This window comes from Schistocerca americana, chromosome 2, assembly GCF_021461395.2.
Source record: "Schistocerca americana isolate TAMUIC-IGC-003095 chromosome 2, iqSchAmer2.1, whole genome shotgun sequence".
Taxonomy (NCBI): Eukaryota; Metazoa; Arthropoda; class Insecta; order Orthoptera; family Acrididae; genus Schistocerca; species Schistocerca americana.
This window is the reverse complement of record NC_060120.1, coordinates 808260123-808284123: the sequence shown is the minus strand read 5'-3', so window position 1 is coordinate 808284123 and position 24001 is coordinate 808260123. Positions and strand designations below refer to the sequence as shown.

Here is a 24001-nt window from a genome sequence, read left to right as displayed (position 1 = left end):
AAGACAGAGATTGGAATACGTCAAGCAAATAATTGAGGACGCAGGTTGCAAGTGCTACTCTGAGATGAAGAGGTTAGCACAGGAAAGGAATTCGTGGCGGGCCGCATCAAACCAGTCAGTAGACTGATGACCAAAAAAAAAAAAAACAATTTCAAATGTTCAAATGCGTGTGAATTCCTAAGGGCCCAAACTTCTGCGGTCATCGGTCCCTAGACTTACACACTACTTAAACTAGCTTATGCTAAGAACTACACACACCCCCATGCCCGAGGGAGGACTCGAACCTGCGGCGGGAGGAGCCGCGCAGTCCGTGACGTGGCGCCTCAAACGGCACGGCCACTCCGCGCGGCTAACGATTTCCAAAACTGAATGCCCCATGCGTCTCTAGATCCCGTCGTGCGGCCATAATCGCATTGGAAAGCTTTTCACATGAATCATCTGAGTACAAATGACAGCTCCGCCAATGCACTTCCATTTTATACCTTGTGTACGCTATGCTACTGTCATGTGTGTATGTGAATATCGCTATCCCATCTGGGTATGTTAATGTCGCTATACCATGACTTGTCATCTCGGTGTATGATGCCACTTTGGCGACTTACGCGTCGATGAAGATCAGAAGAAATGATTTGCACAATTCAAACATCCAGGCCCCAAGGAAAGACAATCCCCGACACGATGGGGAATCGAACACGGGACCTTGTGATCTAGAAGCAGCAGCACTAACCAGTACACCACGATTGCGTATTGCTATTTGCTGAAGGGTAACTAATTAAGGGGTGCTGAATAGATTTAGAGAAAAATTAACGTTACGGCTGCTACTGTTGATTAAGGATTTGAAGGGACTAAATATCTAAGGTCATCAGTCTCTCATTCACCCCTAAGGACGGCATCTGTGTACCCCGTCTGTCTGCTTCTATTTTAGAGTACAACGGAGCACCATCAAAGTAAAGTCCTCCAATCTGTTCTTTTCTGGAAACATATGAAAATGGGGTGGGATCAGCTCAGGACTGTACGGAAGATGATGGCTTGACAGTGAACCCAAGACATCTGATTAAGGTACCTGTTGAAACGTTCCTGTGTAGTCTGACATGGTCAAGCTGACGGAGCGGGACCTCCGTGTGTGGCCGATCTCTTCCGACTCGAATCTCGATTGCGGCTCGCTATTTTTCATGAACCAACACAGTTACGTCACACATCGCCATGTCACCCGCCACAACTGGGAGCCCTCTAACGGCAGGGGGGTGCATATATGTAGACTTTAAGAATAAAGATGTGGAACGTTAATTCGAACAATTATTGTAATATTTCTATACTAAAAATTGCCCACTACCTCCCAAAATGTTAAAAAATAATGAAATTTGCTTCATAGTACTGACTGAAATTTTCTTAAAATAAATATAAAACTTTAGACAAATCCTAAATTGCCGGTCGGATCTGTTTGGAACGCTGTGAATCTGTATGCATAACGTAGACAGATGGGGAGTCATATATGTCACGTAAGATTTTCTGCTCTTACTGCTCTGTTTTATGGGCAAGTAACAACAAATTCAAAGACTTACAATCGGAGTGCTTTCGTTGAGGTTTCATTTTTCACCTTCCGAGACGTAATAAAATGTTTCCACCTTCCGAGACGTAATGAGACGAAAAATGCAAGAAAACCGCTGCCATACTCCTTTGCTCTATAACAGTAACCGGTATGTCTCAGCGAACACCCCTCAAGAACTCTGTGATTTAATTTTCCTTTTTTGTCTTAAATTAAGTAAGGATATCAATATTACAATGGTCAGCCGTAATTTTTGAACGTTACTGAAAGAACAACGTTTTACCGTAAATATGGTTCTTAAAAATAACAAACAGTCACTTATCTTGGAAAAAGTACCTTTTGGGCGTAATCGCCATGTCACTGACAGCTAACACAGACATGAAGATACACCAACAGGCTCCTATTCCGTTTCATCAATGAAGGAAAATGATCTCTCTCTCTCTCATACTGGTTCACTCTAATTCCGAAAGCGGTGTGGCACAAGGGTTTTTTAGCGTAGGAGAAAAATAAATTTGTAAGTCACACTCAAAAATAATTCAAGACAGAGGCCACATGTGGACGTAATTTATGTAAACCACAGTTCCATCCCTATTTAGGTAGGGCTCAAACTCGATCGTCGATTTCTTGTTGTCTGCGGAGAGTCGCTGAATTCCTTCTGATGGTAACGATTATTAATCATTGATGGCTCTTGATGACAATCGAAGGAGAAACGCAGCTACGTAATTAGACATAGAATAAGAAAACGCAACTAATTTACCGCTCAAAAGCGCAGTGGTGGGAATCTGTCTGTTATTTGTTCTCAAGTCTAACATAATGGCAGTACATCTTTCGCGACGACATTCCTATTGCTCATTACTTACCCGTCGTAAAAACCACTGAACGTTCATCGTGATGGCAGCGGTACTCATAAGAACTCACAATACCGTCAATTTCCTTTTAACAGACGTTCTCATCATTCACATCATTATTTATGTGTATGAGTGATACCAAATATAGAGACGATAGAAACAAAAGGTATGCTCTTTCCCTTGTAAGAAACAAAATGTTGCGTTTGGAACGTAACAGCGCTCTTTCATTAGTGAGATTTCCAATGACATGCCAATTTCGACAAAGGGATTAATTATTAAAAAAATAGCGTATTGTGACTGAATACCACAGTGGAGCAATAATAGGCATGTTGTGTTTTCTATGAACATTTTCACTACCACCCACTGGGGTACGTGGAATGTAGCGATGTAGTGACTGATTGACGAAAGCATACCTCATTGAAAGACACGTACTGGAGTGAACCTAAGAAAGTTGTTTCTGAAACTGTAACCGCGTCTAGGAACACAGCGATGTACTAAAAAAAAAAGTTAATAGTTTGGAAACTGAAGTAGAATAACCAGAAGTCTGCGAAATGTGGTCGATAGCTGGATATTAAAAATGGATTGGACAGGTGAAATTTGGTATCATCTAACAAAACAGATGATGAACATATGTTACTAGAACGAAATTAGAATTAAGTTAATACCTTCAGCTGCTGACGGGCATTGATATATATCAACGGGGACAGGTGAAAATGTGTGCCCCGACCGGGACTCGAACACGGGGTCTCCTGCTTGCATGGCAGACACTCTATCCATCTTTTTTTATTGTTCTCATTTTGTTCGTTGCATTTGTTCGGTGCGGATGTCCTATGACACCTGTTCAAGTTCAGTGTTGAGCCGTTGACTCAGTTTTTCATTACAGAGGGCAGCTAACCGTCTGACCGAACACGCTGAGCTTTCGTGCCGGCATCCATCTGAGCCATCGAGGGCACAGAGGATAGTGCGATTGCAGGGACTATCTCGCGCAAGCCTCCCGCGAGACCCACATTCTCATCTTGTATGTCCACACACTACATTCGTAGTGTCCCACCCCAACACACTCATTACTCGTGGAAGACATTCTCACCAAGTCCCGTAAGAGTTCGGGGAGTATGTGTGCATCCTCACATGACACGGAACATAGGAAGATGTGGTGAAAATTAATGCTTCTGATTTTTTTCTGTTTTCAATATCGGTTGATGTATGACATGTCATGGCTATTACTCAGTCGACTTTCCCGCTTCGCTGTTGCAAGCTCCAACCCTCTGCCTCTGGAGGTCTCCAAACTCTAGCGTATAACACAACGGTGTGTAATGTAAATATGTGACAAGTTGGAAACAGCACGCTTTAATAGAGTTTCTAACCGCAGAAAACGTGCCTCGAATTGAAATCCATACAAGTATAAATGCTGTGTACGGTGATGATTGTATCATCAGTAATGTGAGACGTTGGGTTGTTCATGAAATGAATTTTGTGGTAAGTTCCTATGGGACCCAACTGCTGAGGATATCGGTCACTAGGCTTACACGCTACTTAATCCAGCCTCCGACGGGGGGAGCCGCGCGAACCGTGGCGATGTGCCCTAGGCCACTCGGCTACCCCGCGCTGCGGTTGTTCATGGCTGCAATGAAGGAAATGGTGGTGCTAACCTCAATGTGTACGCTTCTAGGAGCAAACATATCTTTTTCTTCTCGTATTTATCAGAGTATGACTGCAAGAAACACGAAGGACAGGGTCGTCGTGTGACTAAGGCCTCCCGTCGGGTAGACCGTTAAAAAATGGTTCAAATGGCTGCAATCACTATGGGTCTTGACATCACACACATCCATACCCGACGCAGGATTCGAACCTGCGACCGTAGCAGCAGCGAGGTTCCGGACTGAAGCGCCTAGAACCGCTCGGTCACAGTGGCCGGCGTAGACCACTCGCCGGTTGTAAGTTTTTCGATTTGACGCCACTTTGGCGAGTTGCGCGTCGATTGGGATGAGATGACGATGATTAGGACAACAGAACACCCAGTTCCTGAGAGGAGAAAATCTCCGAACCAGCCGGGAATCGAATCCGGGCCCATAGGATTGACATTCTGTCGCGCTGACCACTCTGCTACCGGGGGCGTACGAAGGACAGGGTTGGAGTGGGGTGGAGTGCCGGGTTTGTGTGGCGCTGAGGCCTGGCGCGTCATTTCGGGCCAAATACCCTCTTGCTTGACATCAGATTTTCATCTATTTCCAAAACTTGAATACCTTTGAGGACTTCCCATTAATAACGACGAAGCGGTGGAAGCAGAGGTGAGGCTGGTGGCTCAGTCAACAAAATAGAACACTCCTTAGTGACGGCACAAGAAACTGGTCCTCGTCGAGAGAAATGTTCACCGCGGGGGTGTCTATCTTGAGAAAAAAAAAACGTTGACACGAAGAATAAAGATGTAGAATGTTAATAACGTTTGTTTTATTTAAAAAGCTATAAGAGTTTTCACATAAAAAATTCGGAGGCATTACTTTCAGCGCGCTCTCGCATAAGACTTTGAATGCACTTTAGATGTCGGGCTGTAATATTAGTTCTAATATCGTTTGCCTTTATTACTGTTGAACCGAGGAATTCACCGACTCAGAAACAATAAATGTCCCCCAAATGGAAGCAGGAGCTTGCGCATTATGGTGTGGCTTACTTTGAATTCTTGTAACGACATTAGCTGAAGTAAGTGGACTTTTGCTTATCATTCTTTATCTGAAGCTTCAAATAAACTGCTGCATCAAGTGCAAAATAATTGTCTTCATGGAGCTAAATTACTTGAGGACGTTGTTGCTGGGCCTGTCATAACATTTTCTGAACGAACGCGTAACTTCAGAGTGAAGCCAGGAATTCAGAAGAAATTCTGTTGGTATCAGTAACGTAGTTTTCTTCCGTTGCCAGTTGTAAGAGGTGACGAATGAACGTTTCTCGTCAGTAATGCAGAGGATTTCGTGGAGAATGTCTGATATGAAGAATGGCATGAGTTTGTCCATTACTTCTTGAAATGTTGTCAGCACTGAATGTATTGAAGGATGGATACTCCCACGCTTTCAAACGCTGGCACTGTAAATGAAAATTATGTCGTCCAGTGCCTTTCTGCAGAGTAAATTAAAGTTTAGGAAAGGTGCAAGACACCACACTCTTACCTAAATGGTAACTGTCTAAAATCATTTAGTTACTCTGCGGACATTTATTGTATATGTCAAAAAAAGGGAAGAAAAAGCTGAAATAATTACCTGAGAAATCCATCTTATGCAAAGCATATTCAACTATGGCGAATAAGTTAATAAGATGATAGTTTAAACAGACACACGTAATTAAACAACTTTAGATTAAATGATTTGATGCGAATTTAATGGTGGAAGGAATATTTCCAGATCAAGTAAAAGGAAAGAAGATTACAGAGTAATTCAAATTTTCCATTGGATTGTCTGATATATAAATTAAGTCTAGGCAATTTATTCTAAATCATTGTCAATCGTGTTATCCTTCAGGCCCTCGACACCCAACAAGACAACTAAGTTGTCGAAATACTGCGTAAAAAGAAAATGGCTCCTTGGATGCAAAACCCAAGAACTTGTAAATATTGTCAATCGTAATATCGTATATGTTTTATATTTTTATTCAATATCCTATGCACTGCGATACCGATGGCTTAAGCGAAGGAGGCCTTGAGGAAGCAAATTTTTTTCTCACTGAATGACAAGTTATAAAGTTAAAGATATCCAGAAAAAGAACTAATTGGAAAAAACTGATGCTAAATGAACCATTTTTAGAAGGGAGAAACAAAGAAAAAGAATGAAAGAAATATAAAACAAATAAACATGAATGAAACTGTAGAAACGACTGCAGTGTAAAGCGTTTCACACGAAGTAGAAGTGTATTATATTGCGGTCAATGCGAGCAGTTCCGACACTGTTACCTTACTGCAAGTGCTTCAGATCAACAATATGAAGCACAGTGTGTATCAAACAACACCCATCTCATTGTTACAAATAATTTATTGTATGTAAACAAAAGTTGCAGCGACCAAGCTCTGAGCGCACAAATAAAGTTATTAGTATAGCGATTTATATCGGCTTATGTGCTTTGCTACACGTAAATGAAAACAATGACAGAATCTGTAAATATTTTATTCCACTCTGGAACTTCAATAAACGGTACATCTGCAACTGTTACTAACGGAAGACTACCTGTAAAGTGGACCCACTTTTATATGGGGAACACGTCGTCCGCACTGTTTTCTGTCATCAGAAGTGCTACCTCTGAACCCAGTTTATACTGGAGCGAACGTAAAACAACGAAAGAGAATCCTCTCTGATCACGCGCGCGAGCAAACGGTGTTCGGTTCACATTCCTTTGTGTTCCGCTGGTTGTATGTCTTTAACAGACCAGCAAAAAGGAAGTTCGCATCCTCCCCGCTTCGGCATCAGCAGTACAGAGAGCTTTGCTCTCCTACTTTGTCTGCTCTTGTTGTTGTTGACATGAAGTGCGTGAGCAACCGAGTGTTTGAAGGGAATGGAATGATGCTAGTAGAAGGAAGTAAATATTATATACACTTCTGGGGTCCAGTAGAAACACAGCACAAACGCCGAAGAAAAAGAAATAAGATTGGTAGAAAAGTACCGAAGTACTCAAAGGCCCTTCTAGGGAAGTCAGAAAGATGATATATTCAGTAGATGCTTGCATCACGCGGGAACGGAGTGAATAAGCACAAGCTTCGTAATTCTTCTTATTCAAAAAGTAAAGCACAATACATTCCCTTGAAAGTAAAAAAGCGTGAATACGTATCTATTACACTTGTTAAAATTAAAAATATACGAAGTACCTGCTCATTCTCGTTGCCTATTTCCATGATATCTGTAGTGACATGGTTGATGCATCACTGCTATGTTAAGAGATTTTTAATGGTAAATGAAAATGGTTCACTCGGGATCACGCTGTCTGCCCTCTAACAAGCTACATACCAGATTTTACCAAGTAGCCTATGTGAGAGGTCATATGTATATTTCATTAATCATATTTTATTGACATTATCTTCCTTACATCAACTTTAACAACATCCTTGAAATTCTTGGAACATGTCACTGCAGACATCGCAAACTATTTGATATATAGCAGCCACTGAAATGCGAAACAATCACTAACATAAATGTTTCTTGTTAATAATAACCAGAGCGTTAGTGTTAGCCTCTCTGCAGGTTGTGTTGGTCTTCGGCAGAAATGTTCCGCATTTAAATTTCATCCTCAGCTGTGAAAACGACCGAAAATCCTCACCAAGGATATGTGCAAAGTTTTGGGCTAGTACTAAGGAAAGGTGAAGCTGCAAATCAGTGTTAAGTGCAGTTCCTCCATGAATATCACGTTTACGTACAAACTGAGATAGATAAATCCTTCCCTTCCCAATCCATTTTGCTTACTTCGTTAAAAATAGTGCGCTCGCAAAGCAAAATAATCCTCCTTTAATATCACAGCTTTTTCATCGTGTCACTAGCTTCATAGTGCTGTATCCCGTGTGCCGATTATTAGCGCCAAAAAATAATGATGCAGCGTTTTAGGCTGTTCGTTATCTCGTGCTCCCTTCCGTTTGCGCCGGCCGGTGTGGCCGTGCGGTTCTAAGCGCTTCAGTTTGGAACCGCGTGACCGCGACGGTCGCAGGTTCGAATCCTGCCTCGGGCATGGATGTGTGTAATGTCCTTAGGTTAGTTAGGTTTAAGTAGTTCTAAGTTCTAGGGGACTGATGACCTCAGAAGTTAAGTCCCATAGTGCTCAGAGCCATTTGAACCATTTTTGAACTTCCGTTTGCGCTAGGGTAAAAGTTGTTCACAGATAAGTGAAATGTGCGTATGGCTACAGTCGCTAGGTGCAAATCTTTTTAGCTGATGCTACTTCGGCGACTTTTGTGTCGACAATGATGAAATCATGATGGAGATAACGCAACACGCAGTCCCCGAACAGTGAAAATCTCCGACCCGGCAGGGAATGAACCCGAGCCCCTTGCATGGCATCCTGCTGTGCTGACCCTCACCTATGGAGGCGGACTGTTCACAACGGGAGTGAACAATGGCGTTTTGTGACTAATTCCGCAATCTCTATGTTCGCTTCCATTCTCTCCAGTGGGCACACACACACACACACACACACACACACACACACACATACCTGTTGTGGCATTGATATTGCCTGACCTAGGTCACCAGTTGTGATTTCACTAATCCCTGGGACCGTAACCAGCAGATTGTAACGCAATAAATGTATGGGCAGTGCGAGTGTAATTTTGAGACCTTATATTAGCAAATGACCGATTCAAATGATGTTCCACTCCCAAATAAAAATCTCCTACCAACAAAACGCAAAACAAAGTTATTCGTATTGCCTTACAATACTCGTCGGCTAATATTAACACTACGTCATTTTACTGTGTGAAATAATGTAGCCTTGCTGACGTCTGAGCCAAATCTGCTGTGATCACACATCAAAATGTTTCGTATGTTGTAAATTTGCTAGCTGGTTTCATTCAGGCACAATATTTTACCGGGTGGTAGGAAACACTGCTGCGGTTGTCATTGAGCACTGATTAAGAAATATACTCAAAACACACAGCTGTTGGTCTCATATGAATGAAATTATTCCACAACATATTAAGATGTGAGTAGACAGATATGCTGCTGATTTTCTTGTCTGCTTCGAGTTATCGCCCAGGAAACTACGCACGGTGTCGGTACTTAGTCTCATGTTTTCTACTGACACAACGAAGGAACCTTCATCCTGGATGTTCGAACGCTAAGGCCTAGCCTGCATAAAAGATGTTTAACGTTATCTGCCTTCTAGCAAAACATAGTTATACGAGTATGTTTGTCGTCATTCAACATTAGTGAGCATTTATTTGTTTCTTCTTTAGACCCCCTCCCCCCTTTCTTCAATCACAAGAATACCTACAAGGATCAATTGAGGGAAATAAAAACATATTAATTACATTGGTATTTCGTTTATATATTTCGCTATATTCACTTCCTGTAACGAACATAAAATAATACAGTTAAGAGCTACATATCCTGAGGCTTCACTCTACCATCGACGGAAACCAAACTAAATATTCTAACAAATAATCGTCTATTGATTTTTGTTTGCAGAAAGGTTGTAAGACTTAGTCTCTCGTTTTTACAAAATGAGTAACGCGGTCTCCCAATATTTTGACAAAATAGCCTTCGAGTGCGGTTTGTCAGCCTTATGACGCACCTCACTTTTAAAAATGGAATTTACTACTCAGAATGAAAATCGTGCATAAAGTGTTTTCATTTTCTGACATTAAAATAACTTAAAAATATTCTGACGTTGACATAGGCGAATAGCGCACACAGTAGTAATTACAAACGCAGAATATTAGGAAATATGTAAGGACAATAGTTCATTACAGATATTTGAATATTCACACGTAACAAACAGTTTTAGCTTTTTTGTTCAGCTCATTCTCGTTCCATTAAGTAGCACCTCAAGTCCAAATCAGTATATTTTTCTTCAACTATGAAAGAGCTAATTAACCAACCATTGTGGGAACAGTGAACGGAATGTTTGAAGTCTACCTGATCAATTTATTTTTATCAGTGACGAACCATGTATTTGTGTCTACAAAGCTGACATATTAAGAAAACTGCAAGTGTGTGTTGTTCGGGAATCGTCGCAGCAACTTCGCTAGTGAGAACATTGTTCAAAACACGAGAAGTATATGTTGATATCGAGTAATATTAGGGTGATATGGAGAAAGAACACTGATGACAATGCTGCTGAGCGGAGTAAATCCGACATCATTTCCTTAGGAAAACAAAGAAGTCAAATGTAACTGACAATGCCTTTTCTCAACTAATCCAATCTCTGTTACTCAAATCACTCTTGATTGTTTCGCATTTTCTTAGAAAACCGTTGTTAAAATACAGAAATATCGTAATAAATACTTTCAAGGTGTTGGCTACCTCAAACAGACCCGTAAAATATTCTTTTGTGATCAACACTAACGTTCCCCGTTCCGTGTGTAAACTGTGCAGTAGCGGCTGTAACACACAGCAAAATGGAGCTTAAAACCCGGGTGTATGCAGCAAAGTACTGTTACAAAGCACCTGCAAGAAACACGGCCATGTTTCATTTATTGCTTCCGAGATGACCCTACAGCAGCGGTAGAAAATACATAAAGGTGAGTTGCGCTTGTCCACCGTGGCGCTGAATACCACACGACATCACCGTAAAAACAGCTAGCTAACGTTATTCCTACGTTAAAATGGATAAGTTAATATACGCTTTTAGTTACTGACTGTCATGCGAGCAGAGAATCAAGAGTATCTTCTGACTCTTTATTTTAGGACTCGAAGGGAGTTATCTGATATTGAGTGTTAGAAAGCATTCGGAGAAAATAAAATAGGCTCAGAGCAACACATCCTTTCTATTTCGTTTCGTTTACAGACGCTGTGCACAGATGCTCTTCACCGATTTTCTTCGCTTGCTTGCGGTGTCTTAAGGAAAAGTTAAATATTTTCTACGAGCTATAGTGACAGCTGGTGCGATATGCAACGTAAATATTTGTTTATAAATAGTTATGAAGAATATCTTGACAGGGCAGCTACACATCGTAACGTATGAAGAACACTTCACCTGACTAACGTGACAACGACTTTTCATTATTGTGTATTGGTTTGCTTTGGATGTTTAGGTAAAGCAGTTATTGACTGGACACAATATCTTGTAGGATAGCATGCAACTGCGAAACGCGTTACGCGGTCCACCGTATAACAAAGGCTTGTCAGTGGTGACACTCTCACTATTTATCATATAAATTCCTATAACCAACCTTTATTTTAATGTCAACAATAACGTAATCAAACGTTGAAAAAAGACTATTCTTCACGCTACATATTTTGTCAACGGATGACATGTTGAGGATAGACATTCCTATATGGTGAAATGAGTATTGTGAAACAGCTACCTATTGCTAAATTACCTCCCATAAATGTACGGAGAGCCATCTGGTGATAAACTCACAGCCCTAAACATGTTATATCAATAAAAGTTCTAAATATTTCATCAGTTTGGTGACCGGCAGCAGTTTCATAGCATAGTTTTATTATTGTTGGGAGACCATAACTATTTTCTCACAGCGCCAGCTGCATACACAGGGTGCGGCAGAAACAATGACCTGTTTTAAATTGCGCGCCATTGTTGACTGCGGCTTCCTAACTAGTTGATGAGTTGGTATCAAGGCACAGCGCGGTTCAAAACACTACGTCATAGTGAACCGTTACTCAAACGTACACAGTACGATCGCAGTTGAAAAGTTTTTCAAATGTATAGCAGTGTCGCAGAACGCAGCTTTTGTTTCGGCAACATTCCGATGTTAGTCGTAATGAAAAGTGCAGCGCGATCAATTCGTCGGCATTCGCAAATCCTTAACATCTCGGAAAGAAGTCTACGGTGGATGTTGCATGTGATATTCCTTTGCATCACAAGCTCCGAGTGGTGCAACAACTGTAGCCCAGAGATCAGCAAGCACGTCACATGTTTTGCACACAGGTAGTGAAGATGACCAACACTCAACGCGATTTTTGCTTGACAGCTGACGAGGTACTGGGCGCCGACCAATCTTCATCAATTGCGCTGAACACCGCTTCATAGCACAAAAGTTATTTTATGATATAAGCCATATCATAAAGTAACTTTTGTGCTACGAAGCGTCCGTATTTTTTAAACAACGATGGAAGTAGCACTGCCACAGTAACGTCAGAGTGATATGTTATTATGTTGCCACAGTTCGCCATGTAGGAAATGTGACGTAAGGATGTTCATAATTGTTAAGTCGTTGTGGTTCCGACAGGGCGTTACATCACACAGCTAGAACATTCATGGCAGCCTTAGGCAGAATGTCTCCAGAATGTCTTGTTTTCGGCTTTGGTGACGTCATCTGGCCACACATGATTCGCTTTGTGACTTTTTTCTGTGGGGATTTCTGAAATCTAAAGTGTATGCCGACAAGCCAAAATCTATTGAGAACTAGAAGAACAATAATCACACGGAAATTTTTTTGACACTTTTAGCAAGGTTATCGCAAGTATGCGTTTTCGTGCCGAAAATTGCAGCGCCAACAATGGTTCACACCTAAAAGACGTAAATTTACTAAAAAGAGACATGCGTAATAAAATGGTACGAAGCAACCATTTATACAATGCACACTGATAATGTCTACTTGTATATCTGCACAGTCAAATGAAATGTTTAAAATATGTCACTGTTTTTGCGGCAGCGTATAGTAATGATGAAGCTGGGGAGAGAGAATCTGCAGGTTGGATCTGTTCGTTTGTATTAATTTATTCCGGAAGAAATTCACTAAGTTTTGACAGATCATTAGCTGTGTTTCACGTTCCCTCGCGTTTTCCATTCATGTGTCGTTCTTTCACACCAGCTGTCTCGGTCTGTTGTGTGTTATTTACTTGATGCTAAACATTGTCAAACGACACGAAAATTTCCATTTAACAAAATAGCCATAAAGACTGTGTGGAAACGAGAAGTACTTAATTTTGGAACACGTCAAGGAAAAGACATATATATATATATATATGACGACCTGATGAACAAAATGAAACGAATGTGGCGTAAAAAATAGACTAATAGAGCTACACGAGTTTTCTTCATTTTCATTAGTTTTTCCTATTTTTCGTGAAATAAAAAATGAAATCTTTCTTTTTGTCTGAGCAATAATTTTGCAGCTGACATTATTAAATACTATCTCATTAACGTTTTCAGCTTACTTATATCAAAATAGCCCGGAAATAAACTGCACTTATTTTGTACCTCTATGTCACGACGATGATCTACAAGTCTCCTTGTTCGAAGTCAGATCTGCATAAAGCATAGATCATATTCCTATAGTAACTTATATCTTCAAGAATTTTTCTATCATGTATGGTGCTCCTCCGCATTACAAAAATCTGGACAGTAAAAAAGAAATGATGCACGTTCATCATGTTTTAAACAGGGCCACGATATCATTTCAAGTACATTCGAGAGTTCACTTGACAGTCGACATACTAAAAGAAGAACCTGCACTTTACGGTGAGACTTTTTTGCAGTCAATGTGAATTAGCATTAGCGATGCTTAGAGTACCTTAACATTCATCTTTAAGAAAGGCCTACAATTTCCATGACAGCCTTTAGGGAGACGCCTCCACAAAGAATGCTATCTGAAAGATTAGACTTTTCAAACGCAACTCCTGGTTATTAAGCACTTCACTTCTCCAGTTGTAAGGCGAATGTGACATGTGTGGCTGACTCAATGGAAAAAGAAATATCTGTCACAATGCACTAAGTAAGTAAGATGAAACATAATAATGGTACACATTATAAGAAATATCCCCTTCTCCCCAAAAATTAAAACCTTTACGCAACACATAATACTTGATCCTTAAGGCCAGCTCCCTTATGGCTTCTCAGCTACGGCAGATGTATTATTTTCTTTTTTCGTTTTAAATTTCTTAAAAATTAAGAACCTACATCGGAAGTCGATGTCATTCGCGGATGGACCATATTTCATTAAAATAAAAGATTACAATTTATCGGCCTGCGAATTTCAGTTCGTATCATTGGATTTTCTCGTCTTATATTTGATTACGAACAAATTTACGTTCAACTCACGAGACATCGACAAACGATAAGCTGCCGAGATAGTGAGTCTCATGTAATGCTGCGCAGTACAATAACAGTGACAATGGCTGCCTTGATAGCCAATGAACGCTACATTTCACGGAAATACATTTATTTACACATCCGGATGAGTCGTGTATTTTAGCTATTTAATAAATGCATGAAAAGGTAGAATACTATGAATGTGTGTGATGAGCTAAAGTTTAAAAACTAAATAGCTGAAACAGTAGCAAATTTTTTCCCTTCGTTTGAATTTAAGATTATACTCTAAATAACAAGGTTTCACGCAACAAAATTCTAAATAACTAATGTAAAAACACATGTGACTTAAAGATGCTAAATATCACGACGAGCTTAAATATATCCGGCAAAGTAACATTGCGTTATCCAACGATACAATAGACCACATTTTTAGACTTGAATTACAGTTGTCAGCTTATTTAAAAAGATCGACTTACTGCACAATAAACTTCGTTATAGTCACTTGTTTTCCTTAATTAATGATTGTGTTACTGCTAGGGTAAAATACGGTAATGTATATTGTATTTTGGAACCATTTTTGGGGCAGCTACTTACAAAGAAATTTAGTTAACACCGTGAATTCGTCTTCAGGCTGGTGTAAACACACTGTCCGAAGGATAAGAGGATTAACTGGCCTACAATACGAAAACTCATTTGAAAATAAACTTGAAATAGGTCAAATTCAATCTGAAATACCGAAGGTCAAAAACGTTCATCTAATTAATACTATCAGTGCAAAGGTATGAGAATGAATGCGCACAACTTTGAGAGCAGACAGACATATTTTTACTTTTCCAACGCAGTTGCTTCTAGCTGTATGTTTCATCCCGCATTACGGCATACAGAAAGCTCTGGATTTATGATACGATTTATTCGAACAGCAGTATTAGGCAAAATACGCTATCTCTATGGAAATGGGAACGGTAAGGAGATTGAATTTCTGTTCCTCCTGACAGGCAATTTTTCTCTGCGTTTCTCACACAAACTTCCACGTCGAATTCACAATAAAGGAACTCTAACAACAAAACATTTTTATGGCTCTATGTACGTGACATTTATACACGGTTATTCTGGGATTCAGAAAAATAACAATTAACATCCTGTTGTTTAGGACACGATATGGAAGTAGAGAGTTCGCTGAAATTAGTAAGCTGATTTTGTTTTGATATTTTGCGATTTCCATTTTGTGACACTGGTACTCAATTCCCTTTTGGAAATAGTACTACTTGTTATATTTTCAGAGTTTCCGTCAAGGAAAAATAATGCTGAATATTTCGAATCGCTCGGGTGCATGACACTAGGTTAAAACAACAGGCAACATTCATAAAGCGGACATGAAGCACAGAAGCTTGTACATTTTGCTATACTGCAGAAAATATCTCCACTCTAAACGGAAACGTATTACTTAACGAAAGCGAAAGATTGAAATACGTTAAAATATAAGACTGAAACGAGTCAACAACGTTCCTGAAAGTAACGTCTGAATTACAGTGAGGAAACTATTGACAAGGTTACACGTCATTCGTGGTGGTTCTGCTGAAATACGTTTTATGTCGGCATTAACAATAAATGGGAGTGGTTGTATTCATGACACTAGAAAAATAAACACGGTTTCAAAACAATTGTGATATCTAACAGACAGGCTGGATCGTACACGACACAGAATACAAATGGTCCTGTACGAATCAGCGGCTGAAGCACCACGCGTTCATTTACAAAGTAAAACGAGCTTTCCAAAGGGTTAAGGATATTATGGGTCTATTAGACTCAGGTTCAGTAGGGGTAATATTCAAGGGAGCGTAAAGTAAGGAGATACATGGAAAACAAATACCGAAATTTACAACAGGAATGAAGCGAGCACTAAAAGAATTTCATTGGTAAGCCCTGCCGGGAGAAGAAGCTGTTTTAAGCATGTTCCAAAATAGTCCACGGAAATTGTGATACACCGATATGGGCTTGAGCGAGCTACAGAACGTGATAAATGCATTTATGGAATTTGTAACTGGCAAATTCTGTTTATTTGTAGGAAAAAAAAAGTCAGTCGAAAGCTTCCCGGGTAATCAGCTGAGTAATAGCGTCGCAGTCCTGATGCGACATTTCGGTCACTTTCTTATTCGTCATTATGCAGCACCGGATGCTGAGTAGCAGCTAAACTGTAGAACGTCGTAACATCACGGAGCTGTTATTCGGTGTATAATCAGGTTAGATAAAATCTCACAACATAGGAACTTGTTGGAAGGTTACGGGTCGAGCGAATTGAGCACTCCAAAGATGGACACGACAATAGAACTTCCCAAAATCATCACTAAAGATTCCAAAATACGTTGAGACAACTTACCTTGAAAAGGGTATCCCGTAAAGTAGGGTGCCATGTTGAGGGTGGAAACCGCCATGTGGTCGTGCTGTGAGTAGTGCGTGCCAGCAGCTGAGGTGTCGAGGTCGCCGCCCTTGCTACGTCCCGGTCGTGGTCGGTGGTCGGTCGTCCGTCGCCTGTGCGCCGCGGTCGTGGAGAACTCCCTCACCTGCCTTACCTCGCGCAGAGGCCCAACTGAGCCCCCAGCCCGCGTCCGCAAGCCGGGGAGCCTGCGCCAGGCCGCGGCCACGCCCCTCGCCCACGCACGCGCCCTCCGAAGCCCCGCCCCTCTCTCCCATTGGTCAGGAGGCGGGGCGACGCCCACGCATGCTCCGAGGGTGCTCGCCGCCGTTTCGCACAGCTGATTACGTTCATTGCCCAGACGCCCTCCCGTCAGTGGAGGGGAGGCGCCTGCTTGAGCAACTGTATCGCGGGAGGCCGTGCTTCCAGCTGCTTGCTGCCTACATGAAAACGTTCCAGGGACACCACGGGAGACAAAAAGAACGCCTTTTTCCCAGCTGTAGCCTCTGTGGCATATATGAAATGGTTATTAGTTTTTTAGTGTTTTGTAGACACTGAAATGTAGAATAAATTTGCTGGGCTTCGACCTCGCACAGCGATCAACAAGTGCGTATGTCATGTGCTCATGTGTATGTTGTTGTAATCTTCAGTCCGAAGACTAAATGGACGCAGCTCGCCATGCTAGTGCATCTTGCGCAAGCCTCTTCAGCTCCGAATAACTGCTGCAAGTTTCACCCATTTAAACCTCCTTCCTGTATTCATCCCTTGGTCCCCCTCTACAATTTTTACCAGCCTAACTTCCTGCAGTTTCCAGAGCAACGACTCCTTGATGCCTCAGGATACGTACTATAAACCGATACCTCCATTTATTCAAATTGTGCCATAATTTCTTCTTTATCCCCAATTCGATTCAGTACCTCCTCATTAGTTACTCAGTTTACCCGTCTGATCTACATATTCTTCTGTAACACCACATTTGAAAAGCTTCTATTCTCTTCTCGTCTGAAGTGCTTAACGCCATTTCACTTTCGTGCCAGGCTAACCTCCATACAAATACAAGTTTTTAAATAAAACAAACGCTATCAACATTCTACATCATTATTCTTCATGTACACATATTTATTTGTCAACATAGTCATTCTGGCGACGAATACAATTCCCCCAACGAGAAACTAGTTTGTTGACAAAGTCACTGTAGAGCGTTTGTCTATGCTGACGGAGCCACAACCTCATCTCTTCTCTCACCGCTTCATCAGTATCAAAGTGAAATCCTAGAAGGTGTTCTTTTTTTGGAAACTTGTGAAAACGGATGGGGCCAAGACAGAATTGTATTGTATGGAGGAGGATCGATCACAGGGAGCCCAAGGCGTCGGACTGTTCCAGATGTCACAATGCAGTGGTCTATCATTTTCATGGTGAAGGAGAGAGTGCTCCGTATGCGGACAAACTCTTCACATTCGAAACAAGATTACAGCAGACTGTTTTCCACGCACCGACATAGGTACGTTACACAATACAATTCGGAGCCCTCTGGCGGAAGAGGCTTCTAGATAATTATGTAGACCAGAAAAATTAAGATGTAGAATATGATACACAATTGTTTTATTTAAAAAGCTTTAAGAGCTTTCACGCAATAAATTCGAAGACATTACTTTTCAGCACGCCCGACTGTTTTCAGAAAAGACTGTCTAACACTCAAATTTATATTAAATGTTAACGAATTCTTCTTTTTCAGAAATTCTTTCTCTTGCTATAGCTGACCTGCATGTTATATGTCCTATGTACTTCGTCCACCATTAGTTAATTTCTTCCCAAATAGCGAAACTCGTCTACTATTTTTAGTGTCTAATTTCATAATCTAGTCTCTTCAGCATCGTCTGATTTGCTTCCACTACAGTCCATTATTTCTGTTTAAATTTTGCCGCTTTTCATCTAACAATCTCTTTTCAAGATACTATCCGTTCCATTCAACGAGTTCTCCGACGTTTTTGCTGTCTCTGACAGAATTACAGTCTCATCGGCAACCTCAAAGTTTTTACATTTTACACCTGAACTTTAATTTCCTTTCCATATTTCCCTTGGCTTCCATATTTCCCTTTCCATATTTCCCTGTACAGATGTCGCAGTCCCTACTCAGCCACTGGTTCCCCTCCATGCCCTACGACTCTTACAACTGCCGTCTGATTTCTGTACAAATTGTAAATAACCTTTCCTTCCCTGCATTTTATCTCTGCTAACTTCAGAATTCCAAAAAGTGTATCCCATTTAACCCTGTCAAAAGCTTTCTATAATTCTACAATTAGTACAACCGTGTGTTTGCCTTCATTTAACCTATATAATAGAATAAGACTTAGGGACATTATGTGTTCCGACATTTCTGTAGAATTGAAACTGATCTTGTCTGATGTCGGCTTCTATCAGTTTTTCTATAGGTAGGTCTGTTTTGGAAATCTGTGGTACAGTCTTATGGGACCAAACTGCTAAGGTTATCTGTTCCTAAGATTTTGCACTACTTAATCTAACTTAAACTAACTTACGCTAACGTCTGGCACTGCAGTTAGATAAACACCTTCATGACGCTTTTGTGCTTTCTAAACAAACATGCGACGAAGAGCGCTGCTTTTCTTTCGATCATTTTCCTCCGTCAGTCCTATACTACACACACACACACACACACACACACACACACACACACACTCACATGCCGGAGGGAGGACTCGAACCTCCGACGGGAGTAGCCGATCGGACCGTGACAAGACGCCCAAGACCGCGCGGCTACCCCGGGCGGCTATTCGTCTGTAGATATTCCGTGTTAGTATTTTGCGAGCGTGACTTATCAAGATGATAATTCGGAATTTTCACATCTGTCAGTACACCCCTTCGTATTTCAGTATTATCCCGAAACACCGTGTTCCCATGTCACTTGTTAAAAGAAATGAGATAATGCGTAGAGTAACGGGCCGATTTATAATCAGCGCAGTCCATCCACGAATGAGGTAGCTGACAAAACCCACGTTCCACCGATACCTGAATCTTACTCGCCAGCCTACCGCTCGTACAGTATAGGACTGACGCAGGAAACTGACCGAAAGAAGAGCAGCGCTCTGCGTCGCACGTTTGCTTAGAAAGCACGACAGCGTCATGAAGGTGTTCATCCAACTCCAGTGCCAGGCGTTATCTGATAGACGTTTACTGTTAAAATGTGCTGATGGTCTTTTCCTAGAATTGTGAACCGATGTATTGCTTCCCTCAACGCGTATCATTGTATACAATGACGGTAAAATTATAGAGATTCGAGCCAGCATCGATGCTTGTCAGCAGTCATTCTTCCGACGCACTATTTGCGACCGCAATCGGAAAGTGGGAAACAACACTGATACACAAATTACCCTCCGCCGCAAATCGTACGGTGAGGCTACTTAGTACAGATCTTCTCTTCTTCTTTCAAAAAGGTAAGCCTTAGGTCTGCAGCCACAGCTTCCTCTCTTCAGCTGTCCTCTTCATCTGCATGTATGAACGACATCCCTATCTACTAATCGTTGTTGTTTGTTGTTGTGGTCTTCAGTCCTGAGACTGGTTTGATGCAGCTCTCCACGTTACTCTATCCCGTGCAAGCTGCTTCATCTCCCAACACCTACTGCAACCCACATCCTTCTGAATCTGCGTAGTGTATTCATCTATTGGTCTCCCTCTACGATTTTAACCCTCCACTCTGCCCTCCAATACTAAATTGGTGATTCCTTGGTGCCTCAGAACATGTCCCACCAACCGATCCCTTCTTCTAGTCAAGTTGTGCCACAAACTCCTCTTATCCCCAATTCTATTCAATACCTCCTCATTAGTTATGTGATCTACCCATCTAATCTTCACCATTCATCTGTAGCACCACATTTCGAAAGCTTCTATTCTCTTCTTGTCTAAACTATTTATCGTCCACATTTCACTTCCATACATGGCTACACTCCATACAAATACTTTCCGAAACGACTTCCTGACTCTTAAATCTATACTCGATGTTAACAAATTTCTCTTCTTCAGAAACGCTTTCCTTGCCATTGCCAGTCTACATTTTATATCCTCCCTACTTCGACCATCATCAGTTATTTTGCTCCCCAAATAGCAAAACTCCTTTACTACTTTAAGTATCTCATTTCCTAATCTAATTCCCACAGCATCACCAGATTTAATTTGACTACTTTCCATTATCCTCGTTTTGCTTTTGTTGATGTTCATCTTATATCCCCCGTTCAAGACACTGTCCATTCCGTTCAGCTGTTCTTCCAGGTCCTTTGCTGCCTCTGACAGAATTACAATGTCATCGGCGAACCTCAAACTTTTTATTTCTTCTCCATAGATTTTAATACCTACTCCGAATTTTTCTTTTGTTTTCTTTACTGCTTGCTCAATATACAGATTGAATAACGTCGGGGAGAGGCTACAGCCCTGTCTCACTCCCTTCCCAACCACTGCTTCCCTTTCATGTCCCTCGACTCTTTATAACTGCCATCTTGTTTCTGTACAAATAGTAAGTAGCCTTTCGCTCCCTGTATTTTACCCCTGCCACTTTCAGAATTTGAAAGAGAGTATTCCAGTCAACATTGTCAAAAACTTTCTCTAAGTCTACAAATGCTAGAAACGTAGGTTTGCCTTTCCTTAATCTATCTTCTAAGATACGTCGTAGGGTCAGTATCTACTAATCGTATTTTTTGAATATTGAATATTAAATCTTCGAAGAAAAGATAGTAGGAAATAAAACGAGGGGCCTACCGAGCACGTAATACTAGTCGTATTCTTTGAATATTATGTTCTCGGTAGTCCCCTTGTTTTATTTCCTACGATCTTGTCTTTGAAGATTTTTTTGTAGCAGAATATCATGTCTAATTAAGAGTTCAACAAGCTTTGCTTTGCTGTGTCCTATAACTTTCTGTTGTTCTTTCTCATCTGTTACTTCCTTTAGAAATATCTCATTCGTTTTTCTGTTAGTTCAGCAATTTCTTGCAATTCTCCTCCAAATCCACATTCCCGCAGCTACGGGGTGATCTTTTTCCTGCTTTGTTAACGTCCAGGTTTTGCATTCGTACGTTCCTTACGAATCGTTTCTTGGCGTTGACGCTTATGTGCTTGTTCAGCAGAAGATTCTTCTTATTTCGGAAGACCCTCTTGATTAGTGCCACTTTTTTCTTTATTTTCTTGAGACATGTATTCTTTCCTCCAAATTGTTACCTAAATAGTAAAATTCGCTTACTTCCTCCAGTATAGATGTAAAATTCTTAAATACAATGTTCCTTTTCTGACGTATGTGGAACAGATGTTTTTAAATGATCATTAATCCTTCACATTTTCTTTCATATCTGTATATCGTGCATCAATTATCCACTTACAATTATTCCAGTATATGAGTGTATGAAACATCCACCTACAGGCAAATACACCCGCAAACAAAAATAAATTTCAGAATTTCATAGAATCCCGTCTGCTTCTAGATAAACTGCAGATTTAAGTAAACATTTTATCTTTAAAGAAATAATATCAGTTTTTCTAAATGAATTATATTTACGCGGTATTCAAAATGACGACAAAGCAAATTTCTGTATTTTCGAGTTATTGGTTCAAAATGTTGTTAAAAATATAGGTACACACGTCAAACCTCAAGGCGAACTGTAACTGTTCCTCCCAGTTGCGAATTGGAAACAATGCATTTCATTAATTTATGTTTTGAAATATTCCAAACTGTTTTATGATATATCTTTATTTTCCTACCCAGTACCACTCCTCTCTCCTGTCTATAAACGCTATTAGTTATTTGACACCCACTGTTAGGTAAAGGCTTTCTCTATGGGGCCGTCCGCATTTATGCCCTGGCTGTCCTGGCCGAACCCTGGGAGACCACACTAAAAAATGCCCGCACCACAAACATTTGAAATAAATATTATCTTAATTCCAGTACTGTGACGGGGACCCTTATGTAGAGCGCGTAGCTGTGATTACTTTGCATGGGTTTTTCCGCAGAATTTATCAGTGGACAGTTCGTACGAATTAAGTCATCGTTGACCTCTTAAAAGCCATGCACCTATGCGTCAAATTTCCAGAGGCACCCGACCTGACGGCTCGCCCTTCAGATAACAAAATCGCCAATATTTTTTTTAATTTTCGCAATTTGAATTAAATTCGATTTCCGATATAGACAATTTCTTCCATACGTTATGTCATTCAAACCAGGAACCATAAAATTTCGCTTTGCCAGATGCCAATCCATGAGCTCTTGAAGCTGAGGAAAAAATTTTCGGATAACTATTCTTCGTTAACGATATTGTTCGGAACGTACGACATGTCATAAGATCCGTAGTGTCTGACTGACAGTTCGTTTTGATTGCGGGTTTCCTCCAGCAGGAGAAATAAAACTCCGGCCGTTTGTACCGGCTTTGGCATTTAGTCTCCCATCTAACTTTCTAGCCTATACGATATTCTTTGCATTTGCCTTTATTTGTATCTGCTCTTGACACACTCAGCTGCCAGATTTCATTCTATTACGAGTATTTCAATACGACAAGCTCGTAAAGTATAAATAGAAATTGCAGAATTAATCGTCTCGTTCGAGTTTTTGGCCTGGTTTTAACTGTATGTACACTCCTGGAAATGGAAAAAAGAACACATTGACACCGGTGTGTCAGACCCACCATACTTGCTCCGGACACTGCGAGAGGGCTGTACAAGCAATGATCACACGCACGGCACAGCGGACACACCAGGAACCGCGGTGTTGGCCGTCGAATGGCGCTAGCTGCGCAGCATTTGTGCACCGCCGCCGTCAGTGTCAGCCAGTTTGCCGTGGCATACGGAGCCCTATCGCAGTCTTTAACACTGGTAGCATGCCGCGACAGCGTGGACGTGAACCGTATGTGCAGTTGACGGACTTTGAGCGAGGGCGTATAGTGGGCATGCGGGAGGCCGGGTGGACGTACCGCCGAATTGCTCAACACGTGGGGCGTGAGGTCTCCACAGTACATCGATGTTGTCGCCAGTGGTCGGCGGAAGGTGCACGTCCCCGTCGACCTGGGACCGGACCGCAGCGACGCACGGATGCACGCCAAGACCGTAGGATCCTATGCAGTGCCGTAGGGGACCGCACCGCCACTTCCCAGCAAATTAGGGACACTGTTGCTCCAGGGGTATCGGCGAGGACCATTCGCAACCGTCTCCATGAAGCTGGGCTACGTCCCGCACACCGTTAGGCCGTCTTCCGCTCACGCCCCAACATCGTGCAGCCCGCCTCCAGTGGTGTCGCGACAGGTGTGAATGGAGGGACGAATGGAGACGTGTCGTCTTCAGCGATGAGAGTCGCTTCTGCCTTGGTGCCAATGATGGTCGTATGCGTGTTTGGCGCCGTGCAGGTGGGCGCCACAATCAGGACTGCATACGACCGAGGCACACAGGGCCAACACCCGGCATCATGGTGTGGGGAGCGATCTCCTATACTGGCCGTACACCACTGGTGATCGTCGAGGGGACACTGAATAG

The 24001-nt window shown here is 41.5% G+C and overlaps 1 protein-coding gene across 1 annotated transcript in view; it reads right to left on the bottom strand.

Moving 5' to 3' along the window:
• Window positions 1-16632, bottom strand: part of LOC124594452 (protein gooseberry-like) — a 249088-nt gene extending 232456 nt beyond the window's left edge. Inside the window, exon 1 of the mRNA XM_047132828.1 lies at window positions 16448-16632. Coding sequence (XP_046988784.1) covers window positions 16448-16502 — 55 coding nt within the window. The 5' untranslated portion in view covers window positions 16503-16632. The remainder of the gene's footprint in view (window positions 1-16447) is intronic.
• Window positions 16633-24001: the final 7369 nt, after the last annotated feature.